Genomic DNA, 19,148 nt, shown 5'->3' with positions numbered 1-19,148 from the left:
GGGCTTTCATAATCTTACTTGGTCAACATGACACTTGACACATGTTTTATTACATACATTTAACATAAAACAACAGACTTTTATTTTGATTGGAGATATTATGCTATAAACCTCTTTATTTTTTTTTCTATATTTGGACATATTATCGCATACGTAAATTCAGGGTAAAGGATTCGTATTGGCAATCATACATTCATATACCATTACATTATTACAATTATTCATGAAACATTTAAATTTGTGATTAAGCTCTCTTGCGAAATCATGTTGTATGTCGCAAAAATAAAACAGTGTACTGCAGTTGGACAGAATATGACAGTTAGTATGGGACGGGACAGACATGTGTAACAGACAGGACATAGAAACCTTAAACCTTTATCATCGTGTTTTCATTGTTATCATATACAGTAACACCTCGTCCGCTAAACCTGACTACCTATTAGGCTCTTTTTTTAGCCTAATACATATATATAGTCAGGTTTAGAGTACTAAGTAACACATTCCTTAGCGACCACCTCTGTATAAAGACAATTTACACAATTTAACCTGTGTATAAAGACCATTTTTCTTCCTCCCTTGGGTGGTCTTTATAGACAGGTTTGACTGTAATGTTTTAACATCACTTGCCTTCATGTTCTTCCTCCTCTCTCTCCTCCTCCTCCTCCTCCTTCTCCAGCTGACTCAAAGAGGATGATTCCGCTACAGGACTATGTCTGTCACTACTGGCAACACGCACTTGATGCCCTTGTTCTGTTTGAACCCCTGAGATATGAATTTGATCCTGAACTGCTAAACTGGTCGATGGAACACTGATCTGGTCTTCGGGATAATGACTAATATTTAAGATAGAATTTTGTTGAATGCCTTTTATATCTCTTTGAATGTCACCAACTTCATCCTCTGAGGGATTACAGGTAAAATGTTGATCTGAGCCGGACACCAGAATATCTGAACTATGATTGTCGTCCTCAGAAACTTGTGCGGTTGAGCTTAATGTAGGTTTGTTTTGTAACATCTCTTTATCATAATCACCATACTCCGTTTTAACATCGTCTATTCTGTGTTGCCGTGAGGGGGAAGACTTTCTAGCTCTCCTGTCAATGGTAGCACACTTTAGCAAAGCTGAACCTTCGGGCTCACATTCAGGAGAGGGAAGGGATAATGTTCTGGTCAGTTTTGAAGAGGAGGCTTCTCGCAATCGAGGAGGTGGCTTCAAAATGTCGGCAATTAATTGGTTTTTTGTTGATACTAATACTTGATAAAATATATCAAATGCTTTTGGGCCACGTGTCACCATAAGGTTTAGTAACTCTCTTGTCTTACTGGCATTAGAAGGTTTTGACTGTAACGAAAAAATAAAATCTGAATTGACCAAAAATTCAATCTCAACTAGACAAGTCTAATATGCTTTGATTTTTTTTAATATACATGTATGTATAGTTTTGGTTTTACATATATTGTTGATATCCTTGAAACATGATAAACAATTTGAATTTAACAAGGGTTAGTGATAGTTTGTCAGAAATATTAACTCCTTAGTTTGGATATAGAGGGCTAGTGGTTACAATACTCTAAGTCACCACCGCCCATGCAGAGGTAAAATACTGATGGTAGTCTTTGACTTTTTGGCAACCACGAGCCACAGTTGGAGGTTTGTGGTAGATTGTCAGCCACGTGCACATCTACCACAACCCATAGGGGGTCATCTCTCTCAGAGCTTGAGGGCAAAGACTGTTAAATATATATATATATAAGTAAGAAAGAACCATGTCCATGTGATGGTTTCCATATACATAAAAAGAAAACACAACTATAAAACAATTTTTTCCTACCTCCTCCTCCTTGAGGGAGGAAAAAACTGTTTTATAGTTTTGTTTTCTTTTTATGTATATTTATATATATATATCAGTCACCTGTCAGACATCTGTATCTCTCTCAGTTACCATGGTAACTAAAGTTTTAGGGCAACAACTGTCAGACATCTGTATCTCTATCAGTCACCATGGTACCTAGAACTTAAGGGCAAGGACTGTCAGACATCTGTATCTCTATCAGTCACCATGGTAACTAGAACTTAAGGGCAAAGATTGTCAAACATCTGTATCTCTCTCTGTCACCATGGTAAGCAGAAGTGGAGGATATAGATTGCATGCATTAATGACTAACAACACATTCTTTTCATTGTTTTCACATGTAATTTTAGTTGTGTAATATAATGTAATTGATTATCTAAAGACCAGAAATCGTGTAACAACAACACAAAGAAAAGTGGGATCCTTATACAGAAGTACATTAAGTCTACCTGAGTCACCATCAATAGATTGATCAGATCATTTCTTTAGGTCAACAAAATCTGACCTATATAAACTATATTGCTATAGATACTACAGGTACATTTTATATTTGTCTTTATAGATATGTTTAACTGTACATTGAAATTGTATGCATGTGTGTACATCCCAGAAAGGTATTAATGTTCTATTTACCATTATAGTCTCAGCCATACTCTCAGACAAGATGCCATTAGCAATAAGGTGATCACAAACAGCTTCTATATCAGCCAGATTCTGAACAATGAGAGGTCGCGACTTCCTCAGTAACTCCAAATGGTACTCATCCATACTTTTCAGCATCAAAGATTTCACTTGTAACTTCAAGGAATACAGTTATCTAATTGTACAGCTCCATACTTATTCAGCATCAAAGATTTCACCTGTAACATCAAGGAATACAGTAGTCTAATTGTACAACTCCATACTTATTCAGCATCAAAGATTTCACCTGTAACATCAAGGAATACAGTAATCTAATTGTACAACTCGATACTTATTCTGCATCATACATTTCACCTGTAACATCAAGGAATACAGTAATCTAATTGTACAACTCGATACTTATTCTGCATCATACATTTCACCTGTAACATCAAGGAATACAGTAATCTAATTGTACAACTCGATACTTATTCTGCATCATACATTTCACCTGTAACATCAAGGAATACAGTAATCTAATTGTACAACTCGATACTTATTCTGCATCATACATTTCACCTGTAACATCAAGGAATACAGTAATCTAATTGTACAACTCGATACTTATTCTGCATCATACATTTCACCTGTAACATCAAGGAATACAGTAATCTAATTGTACAGCTCCATACTTATTCAGCATCAAAGATTTCACCTGTAACATCAAGGAATACAGTAATCTAATTGTTCAACTCAATACTTATTCTGCATCATACATTTAACCTGTAACATCAAGGAATACAGTAATCTAATTGTACAGCTCCATACTTATTCAGCATCAAAGATTTCACCTGTAACATCAAGGAATACCATATTCAACTTGGGGCTAGTTTCATTAACACCTCTGAACTTAGCTATCCCTATAGGAAAGCATTAACGAAGTTAAGAAAGCTCCTTAACTTCAGATTTTTTCCTTAAATTCTGTGATGTTTTTCTAGAGAGAATTCTAAGTTAAAGGATCCCTTAAAGTTAAGGAGTGTTTATGAAACTGTGCCCTGTACAGATTATACATGTATATTCACCTATACATTGATATATCTTCTTAAAAAATCTTTCAACTATGATTTCTTAAAAATTGTATGTTTTTTAAGATATAATCCTAACAAGATTTTATTTTCATACTTGTAAGTCTCTGGAAAATGGTCATGAGGTTTTTTTCTAAACATAGCCATGACCAGAATATAGAAACCCGAAAGTGGGTTTTTTTCTGACATAAATTTTGCAGTTTGAATCTTTTGCATTGACAGAATAATAGAGACAAGCAAACTTTCATAAAAATGATGTCAATTCCACTACATGTAAAAACTATACACCTACAATGTACATGTACAGGTAGTAAAGATACAATGTGTATAGCAAACAAATTGTACAATGTATATCTGTATGTTACCGGGAGGGGGTCACTACTTCAGTGGAATAACATTATATACATGTATAAAAGGGCAAGAGTTCAATATTACAGAGAGGCACGACACGAACATATACATATCGATTGTATACTGCAGTCTCCCAAATTACGCATGCACGAGTACGTGTACTTTCAATCTACCTACGGAACACACAGCGCATACACTGGGTGTTATCCTTACATGACTCTGGCTGTTACTAGGACATTAATTAATAATCTATCAACTAACCAAACAACGAGTCGTCTAGATTTTTACATTTTAGATCTACATTATCTGTAAAATAATCAGTGAAATATACAATGATTAACAATTGGTATATATTATTCAGTTTAAATACACGAACTTACTATAATTGTAGTAAATGTGGATGTCTTAGTCTGGTTCTAAAAATTGTTAAAGGCCGACTACCTTCCCGAAACGGCGTTTAATTTTTAAAATGGGAAAGTAAAACGATATCGATAATTTTGTAGAGTCGCAAAAGTTATCAACTTACCGTTAATAAGTACTACATTTATCATCACCTCCTGAACAGTTTAATTAAAATAAATAAAATGTTAATTTCCATAACGCGGGTCGTCTTATGTTCCCGCCGTCGTCCTAAATACCGCGCGGTAGTTGACTATCACTGCGCCAGACGGCAAAACAGCAAATTGGCTTTCCACTGTTATCATATATTACGCAGGAAATCTTGCATATGTTTAGTGTTGTAACCTTATCTTAGGCCACCGGCATGTATTTTCTAATGTTATTAATGTTTTTAAGACACCTTTAAATTTTGCTCCGGAAAGGTAGTGGGCCTTTAAATCTAAAAAATAATGACGAAAAATGGGTTGATGTTTAACTTGAGTCGTAATCTATTAGGAGTATTTCGGTGTTTACATATAATTTGTGCTCGCCACCGCTTCAAAATTGAACAGCATGGATTTATAATTGTCGAAAAGCATCGACACAAAAATACAACGACAGGAAAATACCTATTTCGCCCACATTGAGTAAAAACTTACGTTCAACAGGTGCCCGCGTACGACTGTATTTACATCACGTGACATCAAGGGGAATTTTAGGGGAATTACCTAAACTTACGGTTTGCTTACCATTGACAGGGACGACCGATTAAACTAGCTCTCGCACGTACACTCTCCGACCGGTTACTGTATATGTTGTTTATGCATGTACGTGTAATTAACTATACTGAATCCAACCTGTGACATTTATATGTTAAGGTTGTAAAATACATATTTTAAAACCCTGAACGACTACTATTGTAGATCTAAAGTTATAAATTATATCGTTCTAGACATATGACGATGTCATCTGAAGACAACACAATACCGTTATCTCTCGTTCTAGGCGACCATATGTAGTCTATATCCAAATATATATTTAGTAATACAGAATCCTCCTGAATCTCATGAAATAATTTAATATAATTATATAAGTTGATGATTGATTTTCAAGTTGATCAGACACATACATTTTTGTACATGTTTGCCTCTCTTTTTTAGCTATTGGTCAAGTGATTGGTAAACTTGTACATTTTTGCAGTTCCTCCAGAGATCTTGACACAAATATCTTTAAACGGATATTATATGCCGTAATTTTCATACTGGCGAACCAAGAAGTTATTACTCACCAAAAGTTATCAAGTTGATAATTACAATACCTATAATGCACAGGTTTAGTCCAATAAATAGTACTGCCAAAATCAAGATGTGTATTTACATCTGTGTACATGTATATAGTGCAGTAAAACGAGTACATACGGTCAGACCATGAAGCCAAGTTGTGGTTTTATTTAACATTTTTACAGTGATATTTAATTGTTACAAAGTGATTCCCTTCATATATGTTTCCATCCAAACATGCATAAAGCGAGAACTTATTTGGCCTACAGTGCATGAATTCTTTATTGTTGCAAATGTTTATAAAGCATAATATATACTATATATGATGAAACGTAATGGGTGGGGGAGCAAAGGTCCTTTTATATTTCAGGGGGTCTCCACCGGGGAAAAATAATAAGATTTAGAATGGTGAGATGAGTTTTATTATGCATTTTGATGTATTTGCGAGTGCCGAAGGCACGAATTTTGGTGTTAGTGGGGTCCGGGGGTCTCCCCAGGGAAAAAAATATTAGTATTTAGAATGGCTATTTAGAGATGAGTTTTACTTTGTATTTTGATGATTTTAAAGCGGTCTTAACATGGTAATTTTTCGATATAATTAAAGGTGACTGCATTTAGAAATGATAATTGTGAATGTCGTCATATTATTACCGGCTTCACACCATCGGCACATTGTTGGGTAACTCAAAATACTAATGAATTAATTGTCTTGCTAAACAAAACAATTTATTCTTTTAAGAGACATTTTTTGAAATAGTTAAATCCCTTGTGTATTGAATTTTTATTATTAAAGGTTTGAACATTACGCGCTTAAACGTTTTAGGTAATGCGTCGCGCAGCGGAAAATCTCTAAAAAGAAGTACGTTCAGGAGGACCCTTTTTTCTAGAGTTTCAACCATTACAAGGGACAACGACACGAATATTCCGCAGCCTCCCAAAACATACAGACATTCAAAGACCACACTTTGCACACAAGAGAGTCCGTCCTTAAATGGCCCCAGATCTTAATTGGACGGTGATGTAATAAACCACACCAGGGTACTAATAAATTATAGGAATGTAAGGTAGAAATTATAAAATCAGCGAAATCCAAAAATTGAAGAGAATTTCGGGAAGTACGTACATCAAATCACACATTCACCAGGACACCATTAAACACTGTGTAATCTCCAAATTAACTAGGTGCTCCCGGCTCAATAACTAGTATATAATTTTTTCTTACATACCAAAAGAAAATGTATGTTCGTCCAAACGCGAGTTATCTCGAGCAATGTCTCACAGTTAGAGCAAATTCGCGGCCTTAATTTTTCGCCAGTTTCTTTAATTGAATGTCTTGATTTCATGTATCTTGAAGTTTTAAATTAGTCATTAGCAAGTATGTGCTATTATGAATTTATGTGCCACAACTCCGTTGTTACAAGACAAAACTAACAACGGGGGAAATAGCATGGTTGTTGTATCAAAATTATGAAAATCACTTTTCGCTATTCCATGGGGCAATATTTTCTGTTGGGCGACAAACCTGAACCCAACTTGCGTATACACCCACGCCAAATATTCTGATGATTTTATGTTTGATACGTATTAGTGAAGTTTTGGAATTTGGTTTTAAAACACGTTCATTGTTGTGATACAGAATGAAAGCAATATTTGATAACTATATCGTAGACAGCTATTTTAATCTGTGTGATTATCAATATATAACGATCACCTGTTTTATTGATTTATTAGTTATCGTTTTGCAAAAAAAGGCACGTTCATTTTTAATTTGTGTATATAAATTATTATTGGAACAAGCTATGGGGTTTTAGGGGCTTTGATTTGTCGGTGATGAGACTAGCTTTCGTCTTAAAATTACCGGGTTGATTTTATATTCATTTTTTTAAATGCTGAAAGAAAATCTGCGAATTTTTCCTGTTAAAATGTCATTTTCCTTAGTTGGCAGAACGATCTGCAACATCATCATGCAAATGTTAAATAAATATATTTCCATGTTATAACCATTGAAAAGAAATATTTTGAGATATATCCATGATGCTATTGAAAAGACAATTGCAGCCCGATCGGTACAAGTTTATAGACGCAAACAAAATGAAAGGTCTTAAAATTTTAAAGTTTTTCAGAAATGATCTAAACAATGTTTTGAGAATAGTGCCATACCTACCAAGTACTGTTATAATAAAGTTCATCAAGACGCAGTCCATTACAACATCGGCAGAAATAACATTCAAGGTAGGACCTATAGCAAGTTTGGGAAAATAAGGGGATTTCCCTTCGTCGTTTGCTTGCCATTACTACGGTATCGACCGATACATTCGTATACACCTATAAGGGTACATTACGTGAACAAGCGGTATGCGCCGCTTGTATATATGAACTTAGAGATAAGACTTTATGTACTATAATGTATAGTGCGCATGAATTAATCACACAAATCTGTGTGTCACACAATTTTTAAGACCAAACAGACATTATCATTCCTGATTGCAAAATGAAAAACATTCTGTTAAAAAAGACGTAAACAAATGCTTTCAAACTATGATTTTTTTCTTAGGAATATGCGATGAAATATACCATCCAAGTGTCGATATAATTTATGAGTCACAGTTCTCTTTTTGTGATGTAAAATCAGTCAACAAAGCCAAGATAGTGAATAAAGATGGAATCAATCAATAAGCGCTATACCACAGGGTTTTGTTTAGGTTTGGTTGGTTTTAGTTTTACGTCCCTTTTACAGCCAGGGTCCTTAGTTTTAAGGAAAACCAGAGAACCCGGAGAAAAAAAATTGACAGCGATCAGTAAAATGATCAGTATCTGGCAATTGCCCCACATGGGATTCGAACTCGTGACCCAGAGGGGGAGGGCCTGTAGTACTATGTCGGGACATCATAACTACCACCTCTTTTTAAGACCACCTTTATGCTATATATATATGTGTGTGTTTATCTAATTTTAATTATTTCAAGGCAATGCCAAACGTCTGACCAAGAAAGTGTAGATGTGATTCCACATGACAGGGCTAAACGGTTTGAATCACCATGGTAATATATCTAGGTATCTATTAAAAACATCCTACAGACAAGCAAATTTGGGTACGATACTGAACACATGTTTATTTTTTCTTATACATGTTCAATAAACTAGCCACTATTTAATGCATGACCAAAAACATGAGCGAACCAACTTAGATAAATATTTCGTAATAACTGGCATGCAAAATTGGTGATCTAATCGTACCTTTTTGTATCTGGTTGTTGCCACAGGGATCTGAGAATTAATTACAGTTTATATTAATTTGGACCCATCACAGTGTTCACAGACCATTTTTAGGCATTTTATGGGTCTTGATCAGTAATACAACTCATACTCGACGTACATGTACATTCTTTCATATCTTTATTCCTACGTAAACGAAGAGTTACATGAACAAATTAGAATTAAAACAATAATTGTTGAAAGGTACTAACAAAACAAAATTGTGAGATAACATATTTTAAAGAAAAGGAAACACGTAAAAACAGAAACAAAAAGTGATGGGGAAAGAAGTCTAAAAGAACTATCAATTGTTGAATTATATATATACATGTAAAAGAAAGCGAAAGTTAAACTTTAAGCTACCAACAAATATGTTGAATTTCATCTACTGTATAAGCAGTAACTAAAGGCATAAACTTACAAATGACACTAAATACATGTAGTTATTAGATAGGGGAGATAACTCCTATAGCTATATTATCAATACATCCTATAAAGTTCACATAATTAATTTAGGTTATAGAACTTTCTAGAATATTATCATCGTATAAACAAATATGTTTGTAAACATGTTGATTATAAGTAGAGATCTAGAATGATCTATTTCCAGAAAGTTCTGTGTGTTTACTTGTTTACTGTTTTTAGTTAGATATTTCTAGAAGTAGAAGGTTCTCCAATATTCTTGAATTAGGGTTAAGCTATATATACTCCAGCTGCCCAAGGCTAATCAGAACTGTAATGAGACCTGTAATAAGACATATCAAGAATTGTACAGCGCCATATAAGATTCTATTGGGAGAGCTATTGTGACTTTATCTGTGGATTATTACAACACTTTGTGTGGATTTATTCATATTGCCTGGAACTTTACAAATCATCGGTGGACATTCAATTTCCATGTGGATTTGTGATTATTGTTAATTTGAAACCTGGAAGGATCAAGGATTATACCAGGACATTCGCATACAGATAAGTAACACTTTAAATCATCGTACTACTCTTGTACCACCACCAATTACTTTAGACATTGTAAACCATCTCTGTATAATATTGTATATATAATTAAATTGTGTTTTGAATTTAGCTGCTGGTTTCTCATTTCTGTTATTCGTTAATGTAACAGAAATTGGGGGCTCTTGTCCGAGATCGATATTTTATTTGTGAAATCTAACTTGGAAAAATTAATTAAGAAATTTGCAAAATTTGTGTACAAACTTGGAGTTTACATTTGAAACCAACAGCTAGATAAACATGACTACTATGCAGGTAGAGCAGTTTGTTAAAGCGCCATCCCTGGAAGTTCTTTTGCAAGTTAGTAAGAAGGATTTACTGTTATTGGGTAAACATTTAGGCCTTACTATCAAAACTAATTTGAGGAAAGCTGAAATTAGGAATGTAATTATAAGATATTTTGTTGACAATGGCAAATTTGACTCTAGTGCATTAGATAGTATAGAGGAAACAGTCAGTTCAGAAATTCAAATTAGACAAATGGAACTTGAACATGAAATGAAACTAAGACAAATGGAAATAGATAAAGAGAAAGAAATGAGAGAAAGAGAAATAGAAAAGGAGTTAAGAGAAAAAGAAATAGACAAAGAAAGAGAGTTAAGAGAAAAAGAAATTGAAAGAGAATTAAAAGAAAAAGAGATTGAGAGAGATCAGATGTTAGAGCTAGAGAAGCAGAAAATTCAAGCTGAAACAGAACTTAGAATGAAAGAATTAGAGCTAGCTTCTCAAGACAGTTCAAGTAATCTAACTTTTAGGGGTTTACAAGGAAACAGAGGTTTTGATGTCAGTAGAAACATTAGGTTAGTTCCTCCTTTTCAAGAGAAAGAAGTTGACAAGTATTTTCTGCATTTTAAGAAAATAGCTGATAGTATGAAATGGCCTGAAGATAAGCTTACAATGCTTCTTCAGAGTGTCTTGATTGGTAAAGCTAGAGACATTTATTCTTCTTTATCTCTAGATGAGATTTCAAATTACCAAGTAGTCAAGAAAGCTATTTTGAAAGCTTATGAGTTAGTTCCTGAGGCTTACCGCCAGAAATTTCGAAACTCGAGAAAGAGAGATGAACAAACTCATGTAGAATTTGCCAGAGAAAAAGAACAATTATTTAATAGGTGGTGTGATTCTAAAGAATTTGATGACGATTTCGGTAAATTGAGGCAATTATTGTTGATAGAGGAGTTTTAACGTTGTGTCCACACAAACATAAAAACTCATTTAGATGAGAAAAAAGTTGAAACACTTAGTGAAGCAGCTACAATGGCTGATGATTACGCTCTCACCCACAAAGGCTCATTTGTTAAAAACAGTTCTTAAGACAAAAACAGTACCACAGGTACTAGTAAATTTGGTCAGCCTAGGATCCCAACCTTTAGTGGCCCTTCCAACGACAAACCTAAATTAGGTGATAAAACTAAGTCTGCTTCTAAAAAAACAGATGATAGGGTAGGTGTGGGGTCTCCTTCTGGTCCTGTTTGTAATTACTGCAAGAAAGTAGGGCATGTTATGTCTGAATGTTATTCTCTCCAGCGTAAGGAGCAAAGGCGTAAACAGTCAGTTCCTTCTGTGTTAGCTATGTCAAAGCCTAGTCAGAAACTTAGTGATATTGTGGAAGATTCTAAAGTGTCTGTTGAAATTAAGAGCTCAGAGTCTGATAGTGTCTTGGAGAAGTACTCTCCCTTCATTTCTGAAGGTTTTGTTTCACTTACTAGTGATATTACCAACTTGAAACCTGTGAAGATTTTGCGAGATACTGGGGCTTCTCATTCTTTGATATTAGATGGCGTAGTGCCTTTGTTTGAGGAGACCTCATGTGGTAATAGTGTTTTGCTTCAAGGTGTAGAGTTAGGTTTTGTTAATGTGCCTCTCCATTCTGTTTATTTAAAGTCAGACTTGGTTACTGGGCCTGTCACCATTGGTGTTAGACCGGAACTTCCCATAGAGGGCGTGTCGCTCATTTTAGGCAATGACTTGGCTGGAGAGAAAGTTAGGGTAGATCCCTTAGTGTCCAGTATCCCTGATAAAACAGATGATGCTGAGACTATTCAACAGGAATTTCCTGGTATTTTCCCTTCTTGTGCTGTAACTCGTTCAATGAGTAAGAAGGTTTCTGATGTTGCAGTAGTTGAGGATCATTATAGTCCAGGGTTAGGTGACACTTTCTTGGCTCATGATATAGAGGATGTCGGGAGCAAGTGTGATCTTTTGAGCAATCCTGTAGACTTTGATAGTGATAGAGTTGTTCCTAACAAGGGTACTTCTTTGTCTGACATGATGACTAAATCATCTTTGTCTAGAGAGGAGCTTGTAGTAGAACAGGAGAAAGATCCTGAAATCTCCTTATTGTGTAATCGGGCTTTGAGTGAGGAAGAGGCTGAGAAAGTCCCGGTTTGTTACTTCCGTCAGTCAGGTGTGTTGATGCGCAAGTGGCGCCCCCTGATGTGTCTCCCGAGGAAGACTGGAAGGTTGTCAATCAAATAGTTGTCCCACCGAGGTATAGGCAAGATATTCTAAGTTTGTCTCATGACGTACCTATGGCAGGGCATCTAGGTGTGACCAAGACTTATAACAGGATCTTAGATCACTTCTTTTGGCCCAAGTTGAAACGGGATGTGGCTGATTTTTGTAGGTCTTGTCATACTTGTCAGGTGGTAGGGAAACCTAATCAGAAAATCCCTGTTGCACCTTTGCACCCCATTCCAGCATTTGAGGAACCATTTAGTAGAGTCATTATAGACTGTGTAGGTCCTCTACCCAAAACTAAGTCTGGGAATGAGTATCTTTTAACTATTATGTGTGCTTCCACACGCTTTCCTGAAGCCATTCCACTCAGAAATATCAAGGCCCCTAACATAGTCAAGGCTTTGGTTAAATTCTTTACATTGGTTGGTCTTCCAAAAGCTGTCCAATCGGACCAAGGTTCGAATTTCATGTCTGGTATTTTTCAACAAGTCATGTACCAGCTCCAGATCAAGCAGTATAAGTCTAGTGCTTATCATCCAGAGTCTCAGGGTGCTTTAGAACGTTTTCATCAGACATTGAAGAATATGATGAGATCTTATTGTTTTGAAAACAAAAGAGATTGGGACGAAGGTATACACATGTTGTTGTTTGGCGTTAGAGAATCTGTACAAGAATCTCTTGGCTTCAGTCCCTTTGAACTTGTGTTTGGACATACTGTACGTGGTCCTTTGAAAATTTTGAAAGACAAAATTTTGGACGAAGATTCTAAAGTGAATCTCTTAGAGTATGTGTCTAACTTTAAGCAAAGGTTGACAAGGGCATGTGAACTGGCAAAAGAAAATTTGGCCGTTACTCAAACCAAAATGAAAACATGGTATGATAAAGATGCCCGTGCAAGAAGTTTTGATCCAGGTGACAAAATTTTGGCTCTATTACCAATACCGGGTCAGCCTTTGCAAGCTAGATATTTTGGACCTTATGTTGTTGACCTAAAAAGTCGATGATGTTAACGACATTGTACAAACTCCATGGAGGCGCAAAAAAACTCAATTATGTCATGTTAATATGCTTAAGAAATATGTAGATAGAGAAGAGAGCAAGACCTCTCAACCTATTGCTACTTTGGCCTCTGTACCATCACAAAGTGAAAGTACAGCTGATATTTGTAAATTAGACTTAGATGGTGGTGTACAAGATGTAGGTTTAGACTGTGGTCTTAAGTTACGGAACTCAGATGTGCTCGCGAACTTGGACAAGAAACTATGTCATCTATCAGAAAAGGAACGCAATGAACTGAAAGATTTGATACTTGAGTTTAAACATTTGTTTCCGGATACACCAGGTAAAACAGATGCTATCTATCATGACGTGGATGTATGCGATGCGCCACCTGTCAAGCAACATCTTTACCGTGTCAATCCTTTGAAAGAAGAACACTTAAAGAAAGAAATTCAATACATGTTGGACAATGATATTATTGAACCAAGCAAAAGTGAATGGAGCTCTCCATGTGTTCTGGTGCCAAAGCCAGATAAGACATACCGGTTCTGTACTGACTTCAGAAAAGTTAACTCTGTCAGTAAAACAGACTCTTATCCAATTCCAAGGATTGACTCTTGCATTGACAAAGTTGGCAAAGCCAAGTATGTTAGCAAGTTTGACCTGTTGGAAGGATATTGGCAGGTGCCATTAAGAGAAAGAGCCAAAGAAGTGTCTGCATTTGTAACTTCACAAGGTTTGTACCAGTGCAAAGTTATGCCGTTTGGTATGAAGAATGCCCCGGCAACATTTCAACGTCTTCTTAACAGCGTGATATCAGACCTGGAAGGCTGCGATGGATACATTGATGACGTCATCAACTACCACGACACGTGGGAAGACCATCTACGCGGGATTCACGAATTCTTCGAGAGACTCACTACCATGAAATTGACTGTAAACTTATTGAAATGTGAATTTTGTCATGCAACTGTTGAATTTTTAGGCCATGTTGTAGGACAGGGGCAGGTTAAACCTGTTCAGGCCAAAGTAGAATCAATTATAGATTTTCCAGCTCCTGGAGGCAAGAGAGAGCTGATGAGATTTCTTGGTATGGCTGGATACTACAGAAAATTTTGTCAAAATTTCTTTGTTATAGCAGCTCCACTTACTGCTTTGTTAAAGAAAAATGTCAAATTTGTTTGGTCAGACGAATGTAAGTCTGCATTTGAGAAATTGAAAGCCATACTATTCTGCATTTGAGAAATTGAAAGCCATACTATCAAACTCACCAGTTCTGACTGCTCCAGATTTTAATAAACAGTTTAAACTGTTTGTTGACGCCAGTGATGTAGGTGTTGGTGCTGTTTTAATGCAAGAAGGTACTGAACAAATTGACCATCCAATTTATTACTTCTCGAAAAAATTTGACAAACACCAGAGAAATTATTCCACCATTGAGAAAGAATGTTTAGCATTGATTTTGGCCTTGAACCAATTTGATGTGTATCTCTGCACTACAGTTGTGCCTGTGTTGGTCTTCACCGACCACAACCCTTTAACATTCATTGGAAAAATGAAAAACAAAAATCAAAGAATTCTCAGGTGGAGTTTGACTTTGCAAGAGTACAATCTTGACATCAAACATATCAAAGGGAAAGACAATATTCTAGCTGATGCTTTATCAAGGATTTAAATATGACTTAATATGTCAAGAAAGTTTCCTTTTCAAGAAAACTTTCTTTTCTTTAAGGAGGGGTGTGTTATGTATGACACTAAATACATGTAGTTATTAGATAGGGGAGATAACTCCTATAGCTATATTATCAATACATCCTATAAAGTTCACATAATTAATTTAGGTTATAGAACTTTCTAGAATATTATCATCGTATAAACAAATATGTTTGTAAACATGTTGATTATAAGTAGAGATCTAGAATGATCTATTTCCAGAAAGTTCTGTGTGTTTATTTGTTTACTGTTTTTAGTTAGATATTTCTAGAAGTAGAAGGTTCTCCAATATTCTTGAATTAGGGTTAAGCTATATATACTCCAGCTGCCCAAGGCTAATCAGAACTGTAATGAGACCTGTAATAAGACATTTTAAGAATTGTACAGCGCCATATAAGATTCTATTGGGAGAGCTATTGTGACTTTATCTGTGGATTATAACACTTTGTGTGGATTTATTCATATTGCCTGGAACTTTACAAATCATCGGTGGACATTCAATTTCCATGTGGATTTGTGGTTATTGTTAATTTGAAACCTGGAAGGATCAAGGATTATACCAGGACATTCGGATACAGATAAGTAACACTTTAAATCATCGTACTACTCTTGTACCACCACCAATTACTTTAGACATTGTAAACCATCTCTGTATAATATTGTATATATAATTAAATTGTGTTTTGAATTTAGCTGCTGGTTTCTCATTTCTGTTATTCGTTAATGTAACAATTAACTTACAAATACAGTTACAAGTGCAGACATTCAATGCACCACTATACAGGAAATGTTATATAGAATATAAAACAATATTTAATTACTGGAAGGTTAGGGCAGATACACCGACAACCTTGAACGAAAGAATGTACGATGTTATCCTATCAAGAACTAGAATAATGTTCTCATTTGGACTGCCAAGAAAGCTACAATGCACATGTTTTAATTTTGCGAAGTGAAATAAAAGCTCAAAATGAATTTTAGCAGTAAATCATGATATTAATTTACGTCTACATTGCGCAGATATGAATGCATACGGTCAAACCAAGATGCATAGTTGTGGTCTACAATTTCATTTCTCAAACCAAGATGCAAAGTTGTGGTCTAGAATTTGATTTTTCACATTATTACTATTTAGTAGTTTACCTCTTCATACATGTTTTCATCTAAACATACATCAAGCATAAAACCAAGAACTAGTACAGTGCATAGATTTTGTGTTATTGCAAATGTTTATAAAGCAGATTTTTTTCAATATACTACAAATAACTTAATACTTTCATTCTTATTCACATTCAATATCATTATCACACTCATTCTCAAATATCTTACTCGTATTATCATCATCATCATCCTCACAATCATCAACTATATCACCATCATTCCACGATTTTCATCATCATCATCATCATCATTATCATCATCATCATCATCATCATCATCATCATCATCATCATCATCATCATCATCATATCATCATCATCATCCAAGGAAAATCACACTATTCCGTCCACTCATAAGATAGAAGCATACATAGGACTTCATATATCCTCTTCTTTCACTCATGAAGGCTGTTAATTGAAAGGTGGTAATAGTAAATTAGATGCAAGTTAAGACGTATAGTAAATATACCGATAGAGGTATATTGCACTATAACAAAGGGGTAAGGGGTAAGATAAAGATTTAGAAAGGAGGAAGGTAGGCTAGCAGAATTGTGGTAGTCGGCCTCGTCAAAAACAATCTCAAATATTTACATATATGTCTTTTAAAAATCATAATAAGTAAGTTAAGTAGAATATATAATTAAGAAATATTGACACAGGCTATACTCCACTTTGTATCATTTTTTTTTCATTTTTTTCCTTTTCCAATAGCAATATATTTTTGAACATTATAATGGTCTTTTATTGTCTTAATTAAAGAATCTATATGTATTGAATTTTAAAAGCATCTCATCCTATAAATATATTGTTTAATAATAATAATATTTTCATTATCAACTCTATTTATAGGTGGATAATTATCAGAGATCAACCCAAATAGAAATGACTTTTTGTTTACAGCATCATAGATATTTGCCCATGAATTTGAATAATTTTACAGCTTAATTCATCAAAACTTACTACTTGTAATAGATTGCTAAATATAAAATTACTACTAGAAATTTTCTCCCAGTTACGGTACATTAACCTTTAAGTTACATCACATTTCATTAGCAAACTGGAATTATCTTGATTGACAATGTTTTACTATACACCAATCACACTCTCAAAAACTAACGAGCACATTAAACTGCTCGATTCATGTTGATAGCTTTCATTTACAGTATTTAGTAGTTAGAAATAGGAATTGTATATGTCTGCTATCCCTACTAATGCTCAGCATGAATCGAGCAGTTTGATGTTCTTGTTAGTTTTAAGAGTAATTGAATTGTATATGTCAGCTGTCCCTTTAGTACATGATTTCGTCTTCGTTCTAAGTGACTTTCTTCTTCCTAACGTCCCCATTGACATCGCCTTACTTTTGGTCTTCAGTTGAGCAATATTATGGAGTTTTGTGTCAAATTGTAAGGCAAAATTAACAACGTGTAAATTGCATACTTGTGTTGTAATGAAATCATGAAAAAACACTTTATTTTCTGTTGAGCCCAACCCAACTTGCGTAAACACCCACGCCAGTTTCGATAACCATAAGTACTTTATGTTTTGGAATTTAGTTTTAAAAACACGTTTATTGTTGTGATACAGAATGAAATCAATATTTGATAACTATATCGTAAACAGCTAAAATCTGTGTGATTATCATTAACGATCGCCTGTATTGATTTATTTGTTATTGGGTTGAAAAAAGCATATTTTGAAACATGTGGACACGTTCATTTTTAATTTGTGAATATAAATTATTATTGGAATAAGCTATGGGGTTTTAGGGGCTTTGATTTGTCGGTGATGAGACTAGCTTTCGTCTTAAAATTAAGGCTGATTTTATATTAATTTTTTAACATGTTTAAAGAAAATCTGCTAATATTTCCTGTTAAAATGCCAATTTCCTTCGTTGCAGAACGACATGCAGCAATATCCTGCAAATGTTAGATAAATTTACACCCATGTTATAACCATTGGAATACCACTGAAAATCAATATTTTAGAGAGATAATTAAAACTAAAAATATGAACATTACCATGATGCTATAAAAATGACAACTGTAGGCCAAACGGTACTTAAGCTGCAAACAAAATTATGTTCGAGAGAAAAGTTTATAGTATTTCACAAGTTATTTAGATAATGTTTTGAGAATAGTGATATATATATATATACCTACCATGTAATAATAAAGTTCATCAAGTCAGAGTCCATTACAACATCGGCAGAAACAAATTCAAAGTGAAAACGTATTATATACCAGTTAAGTTTGGAAAATAAGGGGATTTCCCTTCGTCGTTTGCTTGCCATTATAAGGTATTGACCAATACATTCGTATACACCTATAAAGGTATAATACGTGAACAAGCGGTATGCACTACTTATTTAGAATATCGACCGATGCATATGTATATATGAACTTAGGGATTAATACTTTATGTACTATTGTACAGTACGTAAGGGTTAATCCTATATTTTAGGCGTTTTATGGGTCTAGATCAGTAATACAAATCATAATCTACATGAAAAATACGAAAATTAGAGGCCTAACCTTCAAATATTTGCAACAGAATTTGTTTTATGCTTTTTAGGTTTGAGGATCTTAGTATTTTACCATAAAAAAGTCACCAAAAATCATATGTTTGGAAAGTCGTTTCTTCAACACCCGAAAAATAAGAAAATATAGAGAAATCACACTTTTGACCTCTTTTAAAAGTACAATATCTGCCTTTTTGCAATACTTGAATTATGAAATCGGGTATATAATAAGACAAACTTTAGGTTAGTACAAATAAGTTGAAATGATACAATAATTTCAGTCAATCCAAGAAATAAAGAAGGATGAAAACGGCTGAAAACCTTTTGAATTAAGCTAGCATTACCGTTTTTGTTCTTTTTAGATGCAAACATTTATAAAATCTTACTCTGAACAGTATCAGTTTATGTTTTAAATCTTAAATGATTACTTTTTCTTTGATAGTAATGCGTGATCGATAATACAT

General features: G+C 34.5%; 1 protein-coding gene across 3 annotated transcripts in view; it reads right to left on the bottom strand.

Annotated features, from left to right (window-relative positions):
- The window catches only part of LOC138325858 (cell death protein 3-like), a 29,498-nt gene extending 11,084 nt beyond the window's left edge, over nucleotides 1–18,414 (bottom strand). Inside the window, exons 1-3 of one of the 3 annotated variants that reach the window (XM_069271823.1) lie at nucleotides 18,326–18,414; nucleotides 2,487–2,713; nucleotides 628–1,342 (exon numbers count right to left, since the gene is read on the bottom strand). In XM_069271823.1, the coding sequence (XP_069127924.1) occupies nucleotides 628–1,342; nucleotides 2,487–2,633 (862 nt within the window). In that variant the 5' untranslated portion in view covers nucleotides 2,634–2,713; nucleotides 18,326–18,414. Of the gene's footprint in view, nucleotides 1–627; nucleotides 1,343–2,486; nucleotides 2,714–4,947; nucleotides 5,020–7,732; nucleotides 7,847–18,325 lie in introns of those variants that run through there. The other 2 variants (XM_069271822.1, XM_069271824.1) reach the window with 2 other exon arrangements.
- Between the last annotated feature and the right edge of the window lie 734 nt (nucleotides 18,415–19,148).

Source organism: Argopecten irradians, chromosome 6, assembly GCF_041381155.1.
Source record: "Argopecten irradians isolate NY chromosome 6, Ai_NY, whole genome shotgun sequence".
NCBI classification, from domain to species: Eukaryota; Metazoa; Mollusca; class Bivalvia; order Pectinida; family Pectinidae; genus Argopecten; species Argopecten irradians.
Note: the sequence above shows the minus strand (reverse complement) of the source record. Positions and strands in the feature narration are given on the sequence as shown.